Source organism: Staurois parvus, unplaced genomic scaffold (genome assembly GCF_062004578.1).
Source record: "Staurois parvus isolate SC_StPar_1 unplaced genomic scaffold, SC_StPar_1.0 ptg000013l, whole genome shotgun sequence".
NCBI lineage: Eukaryota > Metazoa > Chordata > Amphibia > Anura > Ranidae > Staurois > Staurois parvus.
In genome coordinates, this window is record NW_028317809.1 from 16,867,034 (window position 1) to 16,892,018 (window position 24,985).

Below are 24,985 nucleotides of genomic sequence, written 5' to 3' on the forward strand. Positions count from 1 at the left end.
TTAAAGAGTATGCGAGGTACATCCTATTGGAAGACTTCAAAGAGGAGGATTCCAGGGTGCCAGGAATGTCTAATGTTTTCATATGGTTTTGCTTTATAGAGTGGGCAGACGAAGATATCTGGTTGGCAGCATTTGCCCGTAGAGTAAAGGCACCAATAAGATCTTGCAATTGGGCAGCCAAATAGTATAGCCATGCCATGGGTTGAGCAGAGCTACTTCTCCTCTATAGTATAGTAGAGTGCGAAAATTAGAGTTAACCAGTCTAAAAATGTATAAAAGGATTATTACAGGGGAATTGTAGAGAAAGTAAAGTCAAGATGCATACATACAGTGCCTTGAAAAAGTATTCATACCCCTTTTTTCACATTTTGTCATGTTACAACCAAAAACGTAAATGTATTTAACATGACACTTTTCAGATATTTCAGATATTAATTTATCATTTTCCTTCCACTTCACAATTATGTGCCACTTTGAGTTGGTCTATCCCATAAAATCCCAAGAAAATAAATTTACGTTTTTGGTTGCAACATGACAAAATATGCAAAATTTCAAGGGGTATCAATACTTTTTCAAGGCACTGTATTTTAATAAGGTTGGCTCTGCCAATTAAAGACAGCCATAGCTTATTCCAAATCTTAATGTGTGCCCTTAAAATGGTGAAGAAAGGGTATAATATTAAGCAGTAATCTGTGATAGATTGGGATATATGTATTCTCAGGTACTTAAATGACTGTACCGCAGGGACAGGACATCTAATGGTAAGAGGGCAGGTTTGGTCCAATTAATCGTTAGACCTGAATATAGGCCAAAAGAAGTTATTACAGCTATGACCTCTCTGAGAGAAGCATCTGTGTCACATAAAAATAGGAGCATGTCATCAGCATAGAGGCTTACTTTCTCATGCAGTTCCCCATACCAAAAGCCCACTATCTTATCATTTGCTTGAATCATCGCCACCAAGGGCTTGATAGCAAGAGCAAATAATAGAGGGTATAGAGAGCACCCCTGCCCAGTCTGGTTTGTGAGGTCCTGCCTCCCTCCCAAATGGAAGCAACAGGTGTGTGGTATAACAATTTGACCAAGGAAATAAAAGTGTGCATGTTCAAAAACTCTCTGAATATTAATGGCCATGGACTTTAATGGCATAAAGCCAGATTGGTCAGAATGTATCATATTAGCAATGTATTTATTTAGGCGAGTAAGGAGTATTTTAGCCAAGATTTTAACATCTGCTGGCAATAAAGAAATGGGCCTATATGAGCTTGGGTCTGTGGCAGATTTACCAGGTTCTAATAGTAACACAATGTTCGTTCTAGTCATCTAGTCATAGAATCAGGAAGGCAGTCCTTTTCTAGAGCAGTCTGATGTACCTTCAGTAACTGCAGAGCTAAAGTGTCAGCATAAAGTTTGTAAATCTCAATGGGAATCCCATCCTCTCCCAAGGCCTTACAATTTGGAAAAGAAGCGATGGCTTTTACTATCTCCTCCTCTTTGATAGGGGTGTCCAGAGAACATTTGTGTGCCATGTAAAGTTTCAGGTGGGTAACCTGATCTAGGAAATTCAGGAGTTCAGGCAGAGAGGGTTGTGCCTTAGGCTGGTTTAAATCTGTATAGAAACGCACCAGTTCGGTCATGATCAACTCTGGACAGTTGGGCAATGTGCCATCGACGGTGCATAATGCAGAGATAGGAGATACCCCAAGTTGTGCATTAACAATACAATTTTAACCAGAAGGCATTCTGTCTGCTCACCCTTCTCATAATAAGTCAATTTTTTTAACCACCTCCCACCCGCCATATAGTACAATGACGGGCGCAAGGTGGTTCTCTCGTTCTAGGAGGATGTCATATGACGTCCTCCCATTCTCACCGCGCATGCGCAGCTCAGAGAGTGCGCAGCGCGGCTATCAGCGGTGCGCTGTGTCCCTTGGACACAGCGGATAACCGATCCACAGAAAGAGCCGAATATGTCGGCTCGGTCATGTGATCACCTGTGTCCAATCACAACTGATCACATGTAAACAGGGAAATGCCGGTTATCAGCATTTCTCTCCTCTCAAGCTGTCACGCTGACAGCTCGAGAGGAGAGGAGAGCCGGTAATCGGCATTCCGCGGAGGGGGCATGTACACTGATCATCAGGGCACTGATGATCAGTGTAGCCCCAGCAGTTCCACCTGTCAGTGTCCATCAGTGCCACCTGTCAGTGCTCATCAGTGCCACGTGCCAGTGCCCATCTGCCTCAGCAATGCCACATATCAGTGCCTACCAGTGCACATCAATGCCACATATCAGTGCAAATCTGAGCTGCCTTTCAGTGTCACCCGTCAGTGCCACCTATCAGTGCCAGTCAGTTCCGCCTGTCAGTGTGCATCAGTGCCGCTTATCAGTGCAGCCTATCAGTGCCAGTCAGTGCCACCTAACAGTGCCCGTCAGTGTCGCCTATCAGTGCCCGTCAGTGCCGCCTATCAGTGCCATATATCAGAGCTGCCTTTCAGTGCCCATCAATGATGCCTGTCAATGCCCATCAGTGCCTCCTACCAGTGCTTCCTCATCAGTGCCACCTATCAGTGTCCATCAGTGCAGCCTATTAGTGCCCATCACTGCAGCCTCATTAGCGCACATCAGTGAAGGAGGAAAATCGCTTATTTACAAAATTTTATAGCAAAAACTAAGAAAAACATTTTTTTTCTAAATTTTCAGTGGTTTTTGGTTTGTTTAAGAAAAAATAAAAAACCCAGAGTTGATTAAATATCACCAAAAGAAAGTTCTATCTGTCACAAAAAATTATAAAAATTTCATATGGGTACAGTGTTGCATGACCGCGCAATTGTCATTCAAAGCGTGACATGACTGAAAGCTGGAAATTGGCCTGGGCAGGAAGGGGTATAAGTGCCCTGTGGTTAAAAAATCTTTTCCACTCCGCTGCAGTGACCTGTAGTTGTTTAAGCACATTTTGGGATGCCAATCATGTCTCCTGGTGTGTTTAGAAGAAAGTTTATCTAGCTTAGGGCATGTATTGTAACAGGCCCAGACTGTACTGTAGTGGGTAAATGTCTTCTGTCTCGTTGCAAAACGACCATGCTATGGCTTATTGGAGCGGTAGAACCTAGATAATTGTTACAATCAGCTTTGAATATATTTTATATGGCCCTTAAACACTTGCTGCCCCGCCGCTGTACATTTATTGTGGTCATGAAGGGGGTAAAACCTTCCAGAACTCAAGGGGTTATTGTAATGCCAACAATTATGTGTATACTTTAGAGAGCTGCATGCTATGGCTGATCAGTCCACAGCCCCTGTTCCTTATAATGTATCCCTTATACCAGTGGTATTGAAATAAAGTGAATTTCTATTTTCTCTTCAACCAGTCAATTAACATAGTATTGATTTTTCAGGTGAAGTTGTGCTTTTGTCCCCAATGTCTGCTGATGGACCAGCAGACAGCTGGCAACGTTTGCCTGATGGAAGATTTGCCACACCAACCACTTCCTTCACACAAAAGGACATCAATGAGGGCCTGGTATGGTATCGGCACTCAGGGTCCCACTCACAAGGAAGAGACTCATTCAGCTTCCAGGTACATAATAATGTGGGGTTCATAGAAATATGATACATACATCTCTTACCAATATCCAAGGTTGATATCTTTGTACATATAATGTATTTTGGTACTCATAATTCTTGGAAAGGCTCCAGTCTTTTCAGGGGGTGGTGCTAAAGCCTAACTTTGTAAAGGAGGTGGAGTTAGGAGTGAAGCAGTGGGGGTGCAGACAGGTCCCACTCTGATGATGTATGCTGGTCCATACAAGCAGCTTTGACATGCCTCCATTGCCATGGATGTGGTGTACTCCTATGTGTGAGTGTAGTTACTGAAATTTCACTCATGTCTGTTATCCCATGTGTTCGGGAATTCAAATCCTGAGGACACAGAGTATCCAGAATAATGGATCCAATATATTTTATATGGGAAAAAGAGTATCAATGATCAAATGATTATGATGATTATATAATTATAGGTAATTGAAAGGGAGTATCTTACTGAGGCATGTTGGGATATGGAAGACAGTTTAAAGGTATTCCCAGTGTGGGCGAGTTGACTGTTAAAAAGGTTACCCCTTGCAACACATAAGCCTGGATGCAGGATTGAGGTAGTGCTTATGTTAAAGGTCTGATGAAATGATGAGCAGAAAACTGTTCACACTGGTTGGAGAAATTTTGTGTTTTATGTTGGATTTAGGTAAAAGACATTAGGACATCATGCGCACTAGCTGTTTTAACAACGCCAATATCGTTAGCTGAGTTTTTTAGTGTTTTTGCATTAGTGCTTAGCCACGTTTTGCAGCTTTAGTGTTTTTTAGCATTTTTTAATTAAACGTTTTTGTTTACGTTTGGCTCAAAAACACCGGTTTGCTACATTTTACCACTTTTTACCAGCATTTTTACAGCTAAAAAAAAACTCCTCTTGAAACCCACTAGTTTGGGTTTTTTTCCAGCCAGAAAACTCCCCCTGCCAAAAACGCTGCCTAAAACCTATGTGTGCATGGACACATAGGGTAACATGCTGGGGAGTTTACTGGCTGTAGCAATAAACACCAGAAGCCGAAAACAGCAGCTGTAAATACGCCCAGTGTGCAAGAGGCCTAAATAAAATTACAATGTTATTGGAGATTATACACTATTGGCAGTGTGCTCTGTGTTCATATTGCTCCATCACTGAGTTAACTATGTTTGGATCTGACTGAAAATGGTTATATCTTGTGAAATACCTTTTTGCTTTCCTGTGCAATTGAATTAAATGGTTCTGTACCCTTACAGTATATGACTGCATGTTCATTTCAACTCCTAGCCAGCAAATTCTCGATCCTCCTAACTCACTCAGTTAGAAAGTTCAAATTCAGCAATTGTCACTATCATAACATGCAAAACTACTGTAATTGTAAAATCAGGTCATCATATAAACTACAATCGTTATAAATCAAAATATGTAGAGCCTTTAAAAATTACCTTTGAAAAACTAGAATATCGTGCAAAAGTTCATTTATTTCAGTAATGCAACTTAAAAGGTGAAACTAATATATGAGATAGACTCATTACATGCAAAGCAAGATAGTTCAAGCCGTGATTTGTCATAATTGTGATGATTATGGCTTACAGCTCATGAAAACCCCAAATCCACAATCTCAGAAAATTAAAATACTACATGAAATCAATAAAACAAGGATTGTACATAGAACAATATCGGACCTCTGAAAAGTATAAGCATGCATATGTACTCAGTACTTGGTTTGGGCCCCTTTTGCAGCAATTACTGCCTCAATGCGGAGTGGCATGGAAGCTATCAGCCTGCGGCACTGCTGAGGTGTTATGGAAGACCAGGATGCTTCAATAGCGGCCTTCAGCTCTTCTGCATTGTTCGGTCTCATGTCTCTCATCTTTCTCTTGGCAATGCCCCATAGATTATCTATGGGGTTCAGGTCAGGCGAGTTTGCTGGCAAATCAAGCACAGTAATCCCACGGTCATTGAACCAGGTTTTGGTGCTTTTGGCAGTGTGGGCAGGTGCCAAGTCCTGTTGGAAAATGAAGTCAGCATCCCCATAAAGCTCGTCTGCGGAAGGAAGCATGAAGTGCTCCAAAATCTCCTGGTATATGGCTGAGTTGACCCTGGAATGAAGCACAGTGGACCAACACCAGCAGAGGACATGGCTCCCCAAATCAACACAGACTGTGGAAACCTCACACTGGACTTCAAGCATCTTGCAGTGTGTGCCTCTCCATTGTGCCTCCATACTCTGAGTCCTTGGTTTCCAAATGAGATGCAAAAGTTGCTCTTATCAGAAAAGAGGACTTTGGACCACTGAGCAACAGACCAGGTCTGTTTTTCACTGACTCCAGCCTCAGTCCACTCCTTGTGAAAGTCCCCAAAACTTTTGAATGGCCTTTTCCTGACAATCCTCTCCAGGCTGCGGTCATCCCTGTTGCTTGTGCACCTTTTTCTTCCACACTTTTCCCTTCCACATAACTTTCTATTAATGTGCTTTGATACAGCACTTTGGGAACATCCAACTTCTTTTGCAATTACCTTTTGAGGCTTTCCCTCCTTATGGAGGGTGTCAGTGATGGTTTTCTGCACAACTGTCAGGTCAGCAGTCTTTCCCATGATTGTGATTCCTACTGAACCAGACTGAGAGACCATTTAAAGGCTCAGGAACCCTTTGCAGGTGTTATGGCTTAATTAGCTGATTAGAGTGGGACACTTTGAGCCTAGAATATTGCACCTTTTCACAATATTCTAATTTTCTGAGATTGTGGATTTGGGTTTTTCATGAGCTGTAAGCCGTACTCATTACAATGATGACAAATCACGGCTTGAACTATCTTGCTTTGCATGTAACGAGTCTATCTCATATATTAGTTTCACCTTTTAAGTTGCATTACTGAAATAAATTAACTTTTTCACGATATTCTAATTTTTCAAGTTTCACCTGTATATGCAGTAGACAAGTACATAGATTTGTAACAAACTAGGGTATAATTATACCCTAGTTTGTGATTTATTTTCATATTTTGCTGAACTCCTTTTTTGGATTTAACAATTTAGACCAGGGGCCTCCAAACTTTCTAAACAAAGAGCCAGTTTACTGTTCTTCAGACTTTAGGGGGGCCGGACTGTGGTCATTGGGAGTAATAAATGTCCTAGCATCAGTTGGAGTAAACAATGCCCCATTGTTGGTGTCAATTGGTAGTAATTGTTTCCCATTATTGGTAGGAATTGTGCCCCAAAATTTGTAGGAATTGTGCCTCACTGGGCACCATTGTTGGTGTTATTGGGAGGAATTGTGCCCTATCACTGAAGTCAATGCGAGGAATTGTGCCCCATCACTGGTGTCATTGGAAAGAATTGTACCCTGTCACTGATGTTATTGGTCCCCATTGTTTGTGTCATTGGGAGGAACTGTGCCCCATCACTGGTGTCATTCGGAGGAACTGTGTCCCATCGTTGGTGTCAGTGAAAAAGCAGTCCTCCAAGGTCCAGATAAAAGCGAGCAAAGGGCCACATTCGGCCCCCAGACCGCAGTTTAGACACCACTGATTTAGACTATCCTGTCAGTTGGCAGTATGTTAAAAGCAATGGTCCAGATAAACTATTGTCGGTGAGTCACATATTTGGTGCAGGGAAATTAGCTTTTTTTTTGGATGTGCCAAATAATAGTTTTGATTGAAGGGCTTGAAATGAAAGATGTGAATAGTGCGGCAATTGTATTAAAAAAAAAGAAAAAAAAATTCAACGTGAATCTACACCAAATAAATAATGGCACACAATATGTCAATATTTATCAAAAAAGAGCTGTGCAGTAGTGTGCCAAGAGGATGATACCAAAAAGAAAGTACAGATTCTACTATGTGCCAAATAAACTATATGCGCTGTGACATGATAGCTTAATTGACAATTTGGCTAAAATAAGATGACACATTCAACAATTCACATTGCACAGCCATTGCCAATGTAAATTTATCTGGTCCCCTTTTTTTATGGCTGGGTTTTGGTTTTAGCTGGGTACTTATTTAATTTCATGGAAATATATTTGCCTTGTCGTAAGTGCTGCTTTTGCTTTCTCTTCACTTGAAGACAGCCCCATGTAGAGGATTATTTCCTGTTTACAAAAAGCAAGGTTTTTATGGAGCCTTGACAGCCCACTTGTTCATTGCTAAAGGGGTATGAGTAATTTGCTGTAGAACCCAAATTAATCTATTTCGATTTTACTTGTAAACTAGAAGTTTGCTATGTTGTGGTTGTGGAGTATGGACGTGAACAGTGACTTGCAGGCTAAAAGGGTATTACTTTTTTCTAGTTATTTAAAGTTAGCACTTAGTTCCATTTTGATTATTGTCTTGTGACCACATTGGGGAAATTTCTGCTCAAAATGCACCCCATGGAGTTTCTTGCCAGTTCTACTGCAACTTAGTGTTTTGTTGCTGTCTGCCCCCATGGAGATTTTCCATTGTCTCCTCTTCAAGCTAATATAATCTTCAACACTCAGGCCGTGAGTAGATAGCTCTAGTAGGTTCTAACACTGATCTACTGTATTCAAAACTAAAAAAAAAAGTTTAGGATAGGCTTGGGTTTTAACTCTGCATGTGAAAATACATTGAGATTCCTTTGCAATTTACACTGAGAAGAAGGGAGAGATATATACTTGGCTCTTGTGCCTTCGTTAGTTCATTGCAAGTATTAGAAAGAGATAAGTGTGTTTGTTCCAGAAATTGAAGCACACAGAGTTCAACCTAGTCATTATCACAAGGACCTTTTTGATTATTGTACTCTCATAATCCATCAGTTTGGGTGATTAAAGCATTCTGCAAAGTAACGCACTAGATAACTCCGACAGATAAGGAGTGACCTGGGAATGTTTCATGCAGATGTAAGCAAATCTTCTGTAGAGTGCCCCTAAATTACTGCTGTCTTCTCTTAATGAACTTACTACCCATTGCTCTCAGAGGAAAATTATCTTTAAATGAGAACATAAAATCAACTTGCAAAACACACCTGCCACTATGTTTTCTAAATAACTTGAGGTTGGCTATTTTATTATTTAAATAAAGCTGGTTAATTTAAATGTCAAATATAAAACATGTCTGGTTCCGTGATAACTCATAGCTCCTGTCAGGCGATGCAGGAGCATCTTTCTCTCTTTTTGTCCTCAAGCACTCTTTCTCTTTTTTGTCTTACATCCAAATTATACACGCTTTCACAGAAAAAAGTACTGTTTTCATTGACAAAGCTGTATGTTTTGATGGTAACTCTATGTGAGCATGTAACCAGTAAATTAGTTTGTAGCTTAATTTTCAAACACTAGTATAAAAGTGAATAAGTGACTTTGCTCATTGCAGCTGGTCAGATGTGTGTGTTTTTTTCATGCATATATCAGCGATAGCACTGATTTGATTTTTTGTTATGTTATTGCTACTGGAAACACAGCTTTTAAAGCCCCAAAAACTGTTTCTTTGTTATACACACTTATGGCACTTACAGTTTAACACCAAAGTGTGAACATATTGGCAAGGGAATCATTTGACAGTAGATCCTAACTCGCTAAAGGCTGGTTCTCTGTTGTGAATAACTCTCCAATGCTATGAGAGGGAAACCTTCTTCATCATGGGTCTGTAAGGACATGAAGATTTGTACAGGAAGCAAGCCAGTGTGACTGTTTTCCCTTTTCTGTATGTAACAAGGTACATATAAATGAATTCGTGGCATGTTTTTTCCAAGACATTTTGGCTCTTATTGTTTTTCTTTTAAGGATTTGCTTTACAGTTGTAGGCTGCATTCACACTTGAGCGGAGTGGATTTGTTTTGCAGGCTTTTTTTATATACAGTATTATATATAAAATGCCTGGTCTGTGCGGTTTCCTGCATTTTTTTACACATTTTTTCACTCATTTTTTTTCAGGTGCTCCTAGTCTTTTGGGGCAAAACATTAATGTTTGAAGCTGGTGGCTCCAAAAAAGCTCATATACCTTTTGGAGCTTCACGCGACAGCTAGCGATGCCTAGATGAAAGCAGATTCAATTTAAAACCATGTGATTTTGGATGTTGAGAGTATATAGCATATAATATATAGACAGCACCTACAATTCTATGCTGGATGAGGGTGCGTGTCCCTACGCACCATCTGGCCAATTGATGAATCTAAAATATAACCTTTATTCACATATATAAAATGTATGCTCAGCTGTAATTAATGCCTATTGGAGTGGAATGTACTGCGCACAACAATCTGACTGGATACCATTGCAATTATTTACCTTACATCCAAATGGTTAATAATACCAGACCAAAGCAAGTACCATACCGTTTTAGATGAAGTGACAGCAGAAAAAGAATCACTGTAGTTTGATCATAAGCCTATCAGCTTGAATATATAATCTCTATTAAGGAAATGGAGTTACCCCATGGACAAAACTAATTAGATAGTATAATCTGTCTTGCTACAGATATGTAATACGGGTACACTCATCCACGGGCTTGAATGTCAGCCTCTCATGGACAGCCCCATACATCACCATATCCAGACAAAAATATCTCACTCTCTTGAGGAATGCAAATGATGCACTGTAAAACACAGTACAGACCTCTGCAATAAAAGAGAAGGGGAGAGGAATGAATACCATGTGCATTCAAAAAGTGCTCCCAAAGAAAGACCCAAAAGAAAAAAAGAGATTCTGCATATTTCGCTCCAAAAAAACAGAGCTTTGTCAGGAGTATAAAAAATGTAAATAGTGGCTGGAAGTTGTGCTTAGCTTCACATGGTGGCAAAATGGCACCTATCATTTGTTTCACCTCTATATATAGAGATGCTGGCCATCAAAATGGCCCCCACACATGCTCAGTTCCTCAACAGACGCCATGTTGTGGAAAAAACCTGCACATGCTCAGTACCTCAACAGACAAACATTTGTTTGACATACAATTTAAAAACCCAGTGATGATTAAATACCACCAAAAGAAAGCTCTGTCTCAAAAAAAATTATAAAAATTTCATATGGGTATATGACTGCGCAATTGTCATTCAAAGTGTGACAGAGCTGAAAATTGGCCTGGGCAGGAAGGGGGTGAAAGTGCCCAGTATTGAAGTGGATAAAGTGAGATGGAAATTAAAAGTAGTCTAATTTAGTTATACTTTTTCTGGGATATCACTGGCTGCTTGGGGCAATACCTACATTGTTGCACTCTATCATTTGAAAAATAGTTCTAGGGTACGTCAGTGTATAACTGAAGAAGCACTGTATAGCATATGTGAAATAATGTAATTTCCTGACTGCTGTTGGGTATTAGGCACATATATTCATGGACTTTGAACTAATCCTATTATTGGCTCAACACCCAACATGCTGACTGTGCTGTTTATGTGCCATTAAAACTGGCAGCATATTAAATAGTTTAAAAACAAAAAGTAGCCAAAAATACTTTCTCTGTTGACTTTGTTTCTTTCTTTTTTGAAAATACACAATTCACGCAGATATGCTTAAAAACAAGATACAGTTCACACATAACAGTATCATAAATTATTTCCTTAACAGTTAATACCTTTTTAGTAACATTTTTAAATTTAATGTAAGCAGTGTTAAGTCATTCTCGCAAGGTATTATCATTAGGAAAATGTCTTAAGTAGACTTTTATTTTTAAATATAAAAAAGTAATTCTTTTTTTCTATATATTGTATTATAGAATATTATTTTAAAAGGCTATGCATTCTAAAGTTTATTAGATCATGCTGTGGTAACTTATAAGCTGGTAATATATACTGCAGTTTTTAGACAACTGAAAAGGCTTTCAAAAAGCTTTGATTGTAAAAGCGGCAGAATAGATCAAGCAACCTATAACCAAGAGCATAAAATAGAAATAGTTGATGAGACCTTGAATAGACCATTTTGTTGTTTATGCAATCAAAGCTGCTTAAAAGAGATTGAAAGTGTATGAGAGTGCCTGGATTTTTGTGTGTATGGTCAATATACGTCATGTCATGTTTTGATACCCAAAAGCTGGCAGGGCTACAGGATGCCATAACTGTCACCCAGCACACTACTAGCCAGTTACAATGTGTTAGCTGCTCATTAATAATGAAGGCTGTTATAAAAGTGCCCATCTTTAGAGGATACGATCACTGGCTTTATAATTTATTTTTGGTGTATTTAAATAGCATTACTAAATACAATCATGTTTACCTTACAAAACTGAAAACAATTGTTCTTCAAATATATTTTTGTTGTATGTTATGCAGTAACCGCATCTGTTTTAATTGATGTGAAAAATTATGATTATATGCATTTCTATCGACTTTCAGATTTCCAGTGCCACAACAACTCAGGCACCCCAGGATAGGCACATGTTTAATATTGGCATTCTACCAAACCACCCTGGTGCACCACAGCTTTCTCCTGGAGCCTCCCTTCACATGACTGTAAGTTAAAATAAACCTTCTCAAAGAGAAGATAGTCTTTAGATAAAATATAAATTATGAGTGAGGTTGGATTAGGAGTCTTTTTAAAAGATGGAAATGGGACATATGCGCCTCCTATCAAAGCACATAGAGTACCTAGAGATCAAAAGGCCGCAAAGCAAAATATTTATGGGTTCCCATCAGAGGTAGCCAGCCTATAATTTACCCCTGTAGTACTTCTATTTATGTCTCTTAAAGTGTTACTAAACCCACAACAGTAAAATCAGTCTGTATATGCAGTAAAGCATGCTTGTTATACTCACTGTGGGACCTAGAGGGTTAATCCTCCACATTGTGCTAAAAGGCTGTTTGATCCTGTCTTCTCTGATTCTCCCCTTTTTCCACAGTCCCCAATCCATCTGCTGATAGTACAGAGCTCTAGAAGTCACTCTGCACACTCTCAGTTTGGTGTGTATTGCTAGAGAGGTTTTTTTTTTCCTTTGGGAAGGTGCATGTGATCTGCACAGGGCCAATCAGCACTGTCCAAACAGAGGGTCAGGGGTAATGCAGCCTCATAGGACAGTCAGAGGAGAATGAAAACTCCTCCTTCAAGTTTTAACCAGTGCTCAGCTGGAGACTAATAGAAGTCACAAGACTGCTCTAACTGCTGATGAGAAAAGGTATTTAGCATGTTCTGTGTACTGTGGGAGTCCAGATATAGTGAATGCAGGGTCCTGGGTTTAGTAACATTTTTACATTGATGGCCACTGTAATGGAATATTCATAGGTTGTAAACAGACAGCTCAAATGATATTTTAATGCAGGAAAAACTAATTAATATAATAACTCTATTTTTTACAATCCCTTTCATGCCAAACCCCAAATGATAAGCTTCTTGAATCATCTTGCACTCATATACAAGGATAATTAGTCTAGTACAGACTCAATTTGTAAATACAGTATATATAATCAAAATTATAATTATCATTGCAATATTACTCAAGTATAACAGGATTCCTCGAGGCTAAAAATGTAATGAGCTAATTTTGGATAATATTTTATTATAATTTGAAAGATATTTGAAACAGAATGCCCATTTTTTTAAGTCTAATTCTAGAGAGGTTAGGCTGAAGAAAACTATTGCATGTCCAGCTGATAAAGAGCATTTGTTCTCCAAGATTTATTTTTTTAAGTGAGTACCAGAATGTTGCTGGATTTAATTGAGTAGTGCCCAGATTACATTCTAATACAATACTCTGGCATACAGGCAGTATAACGGAACAATAATTGATATTATGTTATGAATATGACACATGATTGGTTCCCAGCATCAGCTTCAGGGCAGAGGAGGAACAGCTGACAATAGATGCCCCATAGTAAGCCTATGGGTGACATCACCACATAGGCATTACAGCTGTCAGTGCTCTCTCCTCTTCACTGAAGACAGCCGCTGGGAAGATTACATGACCAGACCGGAGCACCCAGGGAATAGGTAAGTATACTTATCTTTCCTCTACAAGCTAGTTAGTATAGGGCTTAGAGTGGGGATAGGAGCAGGTTTAAGTTTATATAGGATGTGAATGGACTTCTAAGTTTATCAGTTGAAATATAAAACAACTTGTGTGTTAAAAGGTGTTTTTGTCACCTACCTTGACCAAATCATCGAATAGATTGTTTTACCTACAAAAAAGTTATGCTGCTCTGCAGGAATCCCTGACTGGAAGGTCTCAAAGCAACTTTATCCAACAAATTAGTAAAAGAAAGACTTCCTGACTTGAGTTGAGAATGGGTATTACTAGCTAAAAAATATCAGGCCTGTGAAATATTGTAGGCTAATGAGATTCATCTTTATAGTTGAAATTTAACAAGCAGATTCTGAAATGAATGCATGAACTTGTATGATATAGCACTGCCTGAATTGATTATATACAAGTAACTTAATCTTTCCTGCAGCCTTAGAGAACTTGATCCACTAAGTGAAAAAATAACTGTAAAAAAGGAAACTTCTATCTTACGAACTTGGAGTAAATAACCTGAAATTGTTTGCCAAGCAACAATATATAAATATATATATGTATATATTACAGGCCCTTGAAGACCGCATGACAGTGATTGGATCCCATTATCTTTCATTTGTTGATGCTGAGAGCCCAAGTGAAAAAATAGTCTATAATGTAACTGTCCCTTTACAGTCACATGAAGGTGAGTTCAGAAATGACTGTTTACCTATCAAGTTGATTTCTTTCTACTGCATTCACTGGAACTAATCATCCTTAAATGGAAACTCTTGTAATTGGAGGAATGGAATAACTGTTTTGTAAATATCACGCTTATGTCATCCGTTTTCTGTGTTGGGTGTCCAGTATGTAAATCTAGGTATTGTTTCCAGCATCTAAGCATTATATTTAAAGTGGTTCTAAAGCCTTAACATTTTTTACTTTAATGCATTCCCAGCAATAAGGTGAAAAATGTTCTTGCACCAGTATTGCCTCTTATACATACCTGAGTCCTCACTCAATTCAGCACTGTGCCTGTCTGTAGTGGCTCTCTCCTCTCTTCCCACTCTCACAGGCTTTTTTGAGGTCAAGGCAAATCCTGTGAGAAGGGAGCGGGGATCAGTGCTGAACCACGCTGTGCGTCTTTGGATGCAGGCAGTGTGGCTTGGGATCGAGCTTGCATGAGTGCAAATATAGCAAGCGGTTTGCTGTGGGGCACCTGTAGAAAAGGAGGACCCATGAGTACCAGCAGGGAAACCCAGAAAAGGAGGTTTAGAGCCACTCTGTGCAATTCCATTGCACAGAGCAGATAAGTATAACATGTTTGTTATTAAAAAAAATAATAATAAGACTTTTTAAATTACTTTAACACTTCCTAGACCTAGATGATAGCAATTTGTTGCAGATATGTACAGATTGTACAACTGCTAATTAATATTTACAGTCAAAACTCTGAAAAAAATACTTCCATTCTTATCACCACGAACCTAGGGATATCTGGACCTATTAGCTAGGCACCTGAGTCAAATCTGTAATCTGACCTGAAGTGTGTTTGCATTCAATTTCAGTTGTTATAATAACCACCTAAAGAACATTAGTTACCAGCAAGCTCATCCACATGCAAAGAAAGATAAAACAGTTAAATATATCCTCCCTCAACTATTGTATAATAAAACTTAAAAAAATTAAAATTGCACAGAAGCAGTTATTAAAGACTTTGATATTTTCAGAACTGAATGCCATGTATTAGGCTACGTTCACACTAGCGTTGTATGCAGGCAGCAGAGAGGCGTTTGGGAAGCGTTTTTACCGCTTCCCAAATGCCTCTGCTAGAGATGAGCGAATCGAACATGACGAAGTGGAATTCGTTCCGAAAATTTGGAAAAATTCTAATCGCGACGAATCCGAAGATTAGCAAACTTCGGATGCACGAATCGAATTTTCCCAAAAATGGCGGCGACATGTGTGGCGACAGGAGAAAATGGACAGAGAAGATGGGGCGGGGATCTCTGGGAAGGCGCGCAGACAAGGCGTGCTGATCCATAATGCATTCATGAGTCATGAATCATGACATGTGATCGCATTAGCCAATCAGCAACCAGCCAGCCAGCACTGTGTAATGGTGGAGCTATAAATCGCGGCCATCTTAGAATTCTCCATTAGCCTCCGGTCATTCAAGAGAGACAGACCTCTGTGTATTGAGGGACAGAGTTAGGGCCACAGAGACTTTAGGGCCACAGAATCGTTACTCAGGGACACAGAATTGTTACTCAGGGACACAGAATTGTTACTCAGGGACACAGAATCGTTACTCAGGGACACAGAATCGTTACTCAGGGACACAGAATCGTTACTCAGGGACACAGAATCGTTACTCTGGGACACAGAATTGTTACTCAGGGACACAGAATCGTTACTCAGGGACACAGAATCGTTACTCAGGGACACAGAATCGTTACTTAGGGCCACAGCTATCAAAGAATCGAAAATTTAAAGTGACATACACCCTTTTTTTTTTTTGGTGGCTGTCGTGCACAGTTGGTGCTGCAGTTTGCCGATTGTGCAAAATAAACTGACTTTCTGCTTCACAACCACTATTGTACGTTCAAAGAGTTAAATCCATTTACACGCCGGCTGGCGGTAATATTTTTTGGGTGATTAGTGCATTCCAGTGACACAAACGTACAGTTTCCAGCCAACGGCAAGCTGCAATTGACGGATTGTGTACAATAAACTGACTTTCTGCTTCACAACCACTATTGTACGTTCAAAGAGTTAGATCCATTTAGACGCCGGGTGGCGGTAATATTTTTTGGGTGATTAGTGCATTCCAGTGACATAAACGTACAGTTTCCAGCCAACGGCAAGCTGCAATTGACCGATTGTGCTAAATAAACTGACTTTCTGCTTCACAACCACTATTGTACGTTCAAAGAGTTAGATCCATTTCCACGCCGGGTGGCGGTAATATTTTTTGGGTGATTAGTGCATTCCAGTGACATAAACGTACAGTTTACAGCCAACGGCAAGCTGCAATTGACCGATTGTGCTAAATAAACTGACTTTCTGCTTCACAACCACTATTGTACGTTCAAAGAGTTAGATCCATTTACACGCCGGGTGGCGGTAATATTTTTTGGGTGATTAGTGCATTCCAGTGACAGAAACGTACAGTTTCCAGCCAACGGAAAGCTGCAATTGTCCGATTGTGTACAATAAACTGACTTTCTGCTTCACAACCACTATTGTACGTTCAAAGAGTTAGATCCATTTACACGCCGGGTGGCGGTAATATTTTTTGGGTGATTAGTGCATTCCAGTGACATAAACGTACAGTTTCCAGCCAACGGCAAGCTGCAATTGACCGATTGTGCTAAATAAACTGACTTTCTGCTTCACAACCACTATTGTACGTTCAAAGAGTTAAATCCATATACACGCCGGGTGGCGGTAATATTTTTTGGGTGATTAGTGCATTCCAGTGACATAAACGTACAGTTTCCAGCCAACGGCAAGCTGCAATTGACCGATTGTGCTAAATAAACTGACTTTCTGCTTCACAACCACTATTGTACGTTCAAAGAGTTAAAGCCATTTACACGCCGGCTGGCGGTAATATTTTTTGGGTCATTAGTGCATTCCAGTGACAGAAACGTACAGTTTCCAGCCAACGGCAAGCTGCAATTGACCGATTGTGTACAATAAACTGACTTTCTGCTTCACAACCACTATTGTACGTTCAAAGAGTTAGATCCATTTACACGCCGGGTGGCGGTAATATTTTTTGGGTGATTAGTGCATTCCAGTGACATAAACGTACAGTTTCCAGCCAACGGCAAGCTGCAATTGACCGATTGTGCTAAATAAACTGACTTTCTGCTTCACAACCACTATTGTACATTCAAAGAGTTAAATCCATATACACGTCGGGTGGCGGTAATATTTTTTGGGTGATTAGTGCATTCCAGTGACATAAACGTACAGTTTCCAGCCAACGGCAAGCTGCAATTGACCAATTGTGCTAAATAAACTGACTTTCTGCTTCACAACCACTATTGTACGTTCAAAGAGTTAGATCCATTTAGACGCCGGGTGGCGGTAATATTTTTTGGGTGATTAGTGCATTCCAGTGACACAAACGTACAGTTTCCAGCCAACGGCAAGCTGCAATTGACCGATTGTGTACAATAAACTGACTTTCTGCTTCACAACCACTATTGTACGTTCAAAGAGTTAGATCCATTTACACGCCGGGTGGCGGTAATATTTTTTGGGTGATTAGTGCATTCCAGTGACATAAACGTACAGTTTCCAGCCAACGGCAAGCTGCAATTGACCGATTGTGCTAAATAAACTGACTTTCTGCTTCACAACCACTATTGTACGTTCAAAGAGTTAAATCCATATACACGTCGGGTGGCGGTAATATTTTTTGGGTGATTACTGCATTCCAGTGACATAAACGTACAGTTTCCAGCCAGCGGCAAGCTGCAATTGACCAATTGTGCTAAATAAACTGACTTTCTGCTTCACAACCACTATTGTACGTTCAAAGAGTTAGATCCATTTAGACGCCGGGTGGCGGTAATATTTTTTGGGTGATTAGTGCATTCCAGTGACATAAACGTACAGTTTCCAGCCAACGGCAAGCTGCAATTGACCGATTGTGCTAAATAAACTGACTTTCTGCTTCACAACCACTATTGTACGTTCAAAGAGTTAGATCCATTTACACGCCGGGTGGCGGTAATATTTTTTGGGTGATTAGTGCATTCCAGTGACAGAAACGTACAGTTTCCAGCCAACGGCAAGCTGCAATTGACCGATTGTGTACAATAAACTGACTTTCTGCTTCACAACCACTATTGTACGTTCAAAGAGTTAGATCCATTTACACGCCGGGTGGCGGTAATATTTTTTGGGTGATTAGTGCATTCCAGTGACATAAACGTACAGTTTCCAGCCAACGGCAAGCTGCAATTGACCGATTGTGCTAAATAAACTGACTTTCTGCTTCACAACCACTATTGTACATTCAAAGAGTTAAATCCATATACACGCAGGGTGGCGGTAATATTTTTTGGGTGATTAGTGCATTCCAGTGACATAAACGTACAGTTTCCAGCCAACGGCAAGCTGCAATTGACCGATTGTGCTAAATAAACTGACTTTCTGCTTCACAACCACTATTGTACGTTCAAAGAGTTAAATCCATTTACACGCCGGCTGGCGGTAATATTTTTTGGGTGATTAGTGCATTCCAGTGACAGAAACGTACAGTTTCCAGCCAACGGCAAGCTGCAATTGACCGATTGTGTACAATAAACTGACTTTCTGCTTCACAACCACTATTGTACGTCCAAAGAGTTAGATCCATTTACACGCCGGGTGGCGGTAATATTTTTTGGGTGATTAGTGCATTCCAGTGACATAAACGTACAGTTTCCAGCCAACGGCAAGCTGCAATTGACCGATTGTGCTAAATAAACTGACTTTCTGCTTCACAACCACTATTGTACGTTCAAAGAGTTAGATCCATTTACACGCCGGGTGGCGGTAATATTTTTTGGGTGATTAGTGCATTCCAGTGACAGAAACGTACAGTTTCCAGCCAACGGCAAGCTGCAATTGACCGATTGTGTACAATAAACTGACTTTCTGCTTCACAACCACTATTGTACGTTCAAAGAGTTAGATCCATTTACACGCCGGGTGGCGGTAATATTTTTTGGGTGATTAGTGCATTCCAGTGACATAAACGTACAGTTTCCAGCCAACGGCAAGCTGCAATTGACCGATTGTGCTAAATAAACTGACTTTCTGCTTCACAACCACTATTGTACATTCAAAGAGTTAAATCCATATACACGCAGGGTGGCGGTAATATTTTTTGGGTGATTAGTGCATTCCAGTGACATAAACGTACAGTTTCCAGCCAACGGCAAGCTGCAATTGACCGATTGTGCTAAATAAACTGACTTTCTGCTTCACAACCACTATTGTACGTTCAAAGAGTTAAATCCATTTACACGCCGGCTGGCGGTAATATTTTTTGGGTGATTAGTGCATTCCAGTGACAGAAACGTACAGTTTCCAGCCAACGGCAAGCTGCAATTGACCGATTGTGTACAATAAACTGACTTTCTGCTTCACAACCACTATTGTACGTCCAAAGAGTTAGATCCATTTACACGCCGGGTGGCGGTAATATTTTTTGGGTGATTAGTGCATTCCAGTGACATAAACGTACAGTTTCCAGCCAACGGCAAGCTGCAATTGACCGATTGTGCTAAATAAACTGACTTTCTGCTTTACAACCACTATTGTACGTTCAAAGAGTTAGATCCATTTAGACGCCGGGTGGCGGTAATATTTTTTGGGTGATTAGTGCATTCCAGTGACATAAACGTACAGTTTCCAGCCAACGGCAAGCTGCAATTGACCGATTGTGCAAAATAAACTGACTTTCTGCTTCACAACCACTATTGTACGTTCAAAGAGTTAAATCCATTTACACGCCGGGTGGCGGTAATATTTTTTGGGTGATTAGTGCATTCCAGTGACACAAACGTACAGTTTCCAGCCAACGGCAAGCTGCAATTGACCGATTGTGTACAATAAACTGACTTTCTGCTTCACAACCACTATTGTACGTTCAAAGAGTTAGATCCATTTACACGCCGGGTGGCGGTAATATTTTTTGGGTGATTAGTGCATTCCAGTGACATAAACGTACAGTTTCCAGCCAACGGCAAGCTGCAATTGACCGATTGTGCTAAATAAACTGACTTTCTGCTTCACAACCACTATTGTACGTTCAAAGAGTTAAATCCATATACACGCCGGGTGGCGGTAATATTTTTTGGGTGATTAGTGCATTCCAGAGACATAAACGTACAGTTTCCAGCCAACGGCAAGCTGCAATTGACCGATTGTGCTAAATAAACTGACTTTCTGCTTCACAACCACTATTGTACGTTCAAAGAGTTAAATCCATATACACGCCGGGTGGCGGTAATATTTTTTGGGTGATTAGTGCATTCCAGTGACATAAACGTACAGTTTCCAGCCAACGGCAAGCTGCAATTGACCGATTGTGCTAAATAAACTGACTTTCTGCTTCACAACCACTATTGTACGTTCAAAGAGTTAGATCCATTTAGACGCCGGGTGGCGGTAATATTTTTTGGGTGATTAGTGCATTCCAGTGACATAAACGTACAGTTTCCAGCCAACGGCAAGCTGCAATTGACCGATTGTGCTAAATAAACTGACTTTCTGCTTCACAACCACTATTGTACGTTCAAAGAGTTAAATCCGGTTTTATTTTTGGGGTGCTTATTGAATTAAAGAGTATGTCAGACAACACGCAGAGGAGTGGCAGAGGAGGCAATGTTTCAGGAGCGAGCAGACGTGGCAGCAGAGGAAGGGGTCGAGGCAGCACTAGTCGCAGCCAGAGGCCAGTGCTCCCGGTGTCATCCAGCAGTCGTGTCTCCACCGACAACCCTGCCGTCATCGATTGGTTGACTCGGTCGTCTTCCTCTTCCCAGGTCACCTCTGACACCTACAGCCAACGGTCGGTGGGTACGTCAGACACAACCGTTAGTTGGCATGGCCCGGGAGCAAGCCCACTGAAATCACGTGTCCTCTACCTGCCCCTGTCCTTTGGTGTTCCCTCACCAAGCGAAGTATCGCATGCTGGGGGCTCAGCCCCACTGTACAGTGAGGAAGAGCTAACAGAGGGCGGTCAGGAACGGGGGGAGACATCCGCCTCTTCAGCAGCCAGGCGAAGAAGTACTGGCGAGGAGAGTGGCTCGGTAGCCGGTCTAGAGACAGGTCTGTCTCCTGACCCACACGCAGCCGAGGGGGCTAGTAGTGACGCGGAGACCCTAATTGATGATGATGAGGCTGATCGCACTTGGCAGCCTCGTCGTCATCAGGCTATTGCTTCCGCATCATCAGGAGAAGAGGGTGCCAGCTTGCCAGCGAGCAAAACAGTCGGTGGGTTGCCCAGGAGGCAGCAGGGTCGCAGCAGTGTCAGTGGAGCCAAACGGCCACGGAGTAGAGCACCAGCTCCACTGCAGCCTACCACCACGGCCAGTAGTGGTGCCGGTGTGCACGGAGGAAGTAGCAGTCAGCCAGTGAGGAGTAGCGGGGGCAAAGTTTCCTACTCGGCGGTGTGGCAATTTTTCGTCAAGCCGCCCGAGGAAGTAAACGTAGCCGTATGTCGACTATGTGGCCAGAAAGTCAAGCGTGGCCAGGGGGCCAATGTTGGGACTACAGCGTTGCGTCAGCATATGCAGCGTCGCCATTCGGTGGCCTGGGAAAACCGTGATAAAGATACGGCGGTTCTGCCTGCCCCAGCCCCCGCTCCATCACCCGCTCCGTTACTTGCTCCGTCACCCGACGTCAATCGCCCTCTATCAGCCAGTCAAGGCTCCAACACCTCTGCTGAGGGGAGTTGTCGCTTGTTGGCATCTTCCGCTCGTTCAGATGCTCCTTCTCCTGCTACTCCTCTTCACGGATTCCGTCAGCAGTCTTTCTTGGAATCCGTTTCCAAGAGACAACAGTTTGCGAGCACGCACCCGACGGTGCAGAAGCTGAACGTCCTCCTGTCCAAGTTGCTGGTGCTGCAGTCCCTCCCTTTCCAAGTGGTGGACTCAGCACCTTTCCGAGAAATGATGGCTTGTGCCGAGCCGCGGTGGAGAGTGCCAAGCCGGCATTACTTCGCCAAAAAGGCAGTGCCAGCCCTGCATTCACATGTAGAAGAGATGGTGGGCCAGTCTTTGAGCATGTCGGTCTCTGCCAAAGTGCACGGCAGCGCCGACGTGTGGAGCTGTAACTACGGTCAGGGACAGTACATGTCATTTACGGCCCACTGGGTGAACGTGGTGCCGGCACAGCCGCACCAGCAACTTGGACAGGTCACGCCGCTTTTGCCTCCACGTTTGCACGTCCTTGGTCCAACAAAGATGTCCGCCTCTACCACCTCTTCTTCCGCCGTGTCCTCAGCCGCCACCCCCGTGCCAAGTCCCATTACCCGACCGGCATATCACATGTGCAGGGCGCAATGGTGTCACGCTGTGCTGCACCTGGTATGCCTTGGGGAACGTAGTCACACAGGGGAGGAACTTCTGAGTGTAATGAACAGAGAAATCGACAGATGGCTGTCTCCGCGCAAACTGAAAATCGGAACCATGTTGACCGACAACGGAAAGAACATGGTGTCTGCTCTGCGTCAAGGAAAGTTGTGCCATGCGCCATGCATGGCTCACGTGTTCAATCTGGTTGTCAAGCGGTTCCTAAAATCCACCATCCCACTGCAAGACATCCTTAAAATGTCACGTAAACTTTGCATGCATTTCAGCCATTCCTACACCGCAAAGCACACCCTCCTTGAGCTGCAGCGGCAGAACGGAATTCCACAGCATCGCCTGATCTGCGACGTTGCAACAAGGTGGAATTCAACCCTACATATGTTAGACCGCCTTTACGAACAGCGAAAGGCCATCACCGATTTCCTGATGTTACAAGCGGATAAAGGTACTCCCCTGTGTAACTTAGATGTCAGCCATTGGCAGCTCATGCGTGACACCTGCCGCTTGCTCAGGCCCTTTGAGGAGGCCACGCTATTCGTGAGTCGGCAGGACTATGGGATGAACGACGTCATTCCTCTGTTGCACGTCCTGGAACAAATGCTGTTAACAATGGCTGGTCAGGGTGCGGTAGACGTGGCGCACAGATCTCAACGCCACATGACCCCTGTGGGGGCAGGACAGGAAGAAGAGGTGGAGGTAGAGGAGGACATTGGTGCTCAGGAATTATTGAGTGAAATGGGTGGTTTTTCCACTCAGTGGACAGGAGTGGAGGAGCAGGAGCATCTGGTAGAGGAGGAGGAGGAGACAGAGGACCCAGACGCACCGTGGCAGTATGCTGTGGAGATGGAGGCAGGGAGTCCCTCGCATTCCTTGGCACAAATGGCCCATAGCATGCTCGCTTGCTTGCGTAGCGACAGCCGAATAATAACCATCAGACAGAGGGATGACTTTTGGCTGTCCACCTCGTTGGACCCTCGCTACCGTTCAAAAATGGTGGCCTTTTTCACACCTGCTGAGAGGGAGGCCAAAATAAAGTACTATAAAAACCACCTATGTAGTCAGTTGGTCTCTGCCTTTCTGCGCCAACGTCCATCCTCAGACACTGTGGGCCCTGTGCGCTCGCGTTCCGCTGCCATGGCAGCAGGGGAGGGGTGGGGTGGTAGGAGCAGTGGCAGCTCCACCAGCAGCGGCTGCCTCAGTCTGCAGTCGATGATGAGTAGCTTTCTTCACCAGCGCAGTGAGGAAACTACCAACCAGCCGCAGCAGCAGCAGCAGCAGCAGCATCAGGTGGACCTGGAGCAGGACCTCAAACAACAGGCTTGGGCCTACTTGGACAGCACCCTGCCAACCGAGGTAGACAATCCCCTTGACTACTGGGCAACAAAACTTGACCTTTGGCCCCAACTAGCTGAATTTGCCCTTGAAAGGCTGTCATGCCCGGCCAGTAGCGTGGCATCGGAGCGCGTGTTTAGTGCGGCAGGAGGTATTGTAACTCCGCGGAGGACACGACTGTCCACCCAAAGTGTAGAGAGACTCACGTTTGTGAAAATGAATCAGGCGTGGATTAGTCTGGATTTCAAACCACCAGTTCCTGACACAACTGACCTAATAACCTAGCCGTTCAGTCCGCTCCCTGAACACCTCGGGAATTGCTTTGTATATCTGTCGCCTTAGAGGCCGCTGTCTGAACAGCTCATGAATTGCTTTCTATATGTGTCGCCTTTGAGGCCGCTGGCTGGACAGCTGATGAATTGATTTGTATATACAGTTGCAAGAAAAAGTATGTGAACCCCTTGGGATTACGTTGAGTTTTGCATGAATTGAGCATAAAATGTGCTCTGAACGTCATCTAAGTCACAACAATAGAAGAACACAGTCTGCTGAACATAATACTACACAAACATTAGATGTTGCCATGGTTTAACTGCACATAACATGTAAACATTCACAGTGCAGGGAGGAAAAAGTATGTGAGGCCCTAGCTTAATGACTTCTCCGAGAGCTAATTGGAGCCAGGAGTGAGCCAACCTTGACTCCAATCAGTGTGATGATATTGGATGTGTTGCTGACAGCTGTCCTGCCCTTAAAAAACACACACCTGTTTTGGGTTTACTGGTTTCAAGAAGCACTGTCTGATGTGAACCATACCTCGCAGAAAAGAGCTCTCAGAAGACCTACGATCAAGAATTGTTGACTTGCATGAAGCTGGAAAGGGTTACAAAAGTATCTCCAAAAGCCTTGATGTTCATGTGTCCACGGTAAGACAGACTGTCTACAAATGGAGAAAGTTTAGCACTGTTGCTACTCTCCCTAGGCGTGGTCGTCCTGTAAAAATTACTGTAAGAGCACAGCGCAGAATGCTGCATGAGGTAAGGAAGAATCCCAGAGTGTCAGCTAAAGACCTACAGAAATCTCTGGCACATGCTAACATTTTTGTTGACACATCTA

At 42.4% G+C, this 24,985-nt stretch overlaps 1 protein-coding gene across 1 annotated transcript in view; it reads left to right on the plus strand.

The window, feature by feature from the left end:
- Positions 1-24,985, plus strand: part of FRAS1 (Fraser extracellular matrix complex subunit 1) — a 680,896-nt gene that overhangs the window by 477,202 nt on the left and 178,709 nt on the right. Inside the window, exons 31-33 of the mRNA XM_089676214.1 lie at positions 3,400-3,581; positions 11,848-11,964; positions 14,031-14,145. Of these exons, the coding sequence (XP_089532340.1) occupies positions 3,400-3,581; positions 11,848-11,964; positions 14,031-14,145 (414 nt within the window). The remainder of the gene's footprint in view (positions 1-3,399; positions 3,582-11,847; positions 11,965-14,030; positions 14,146-24,985) is intronic.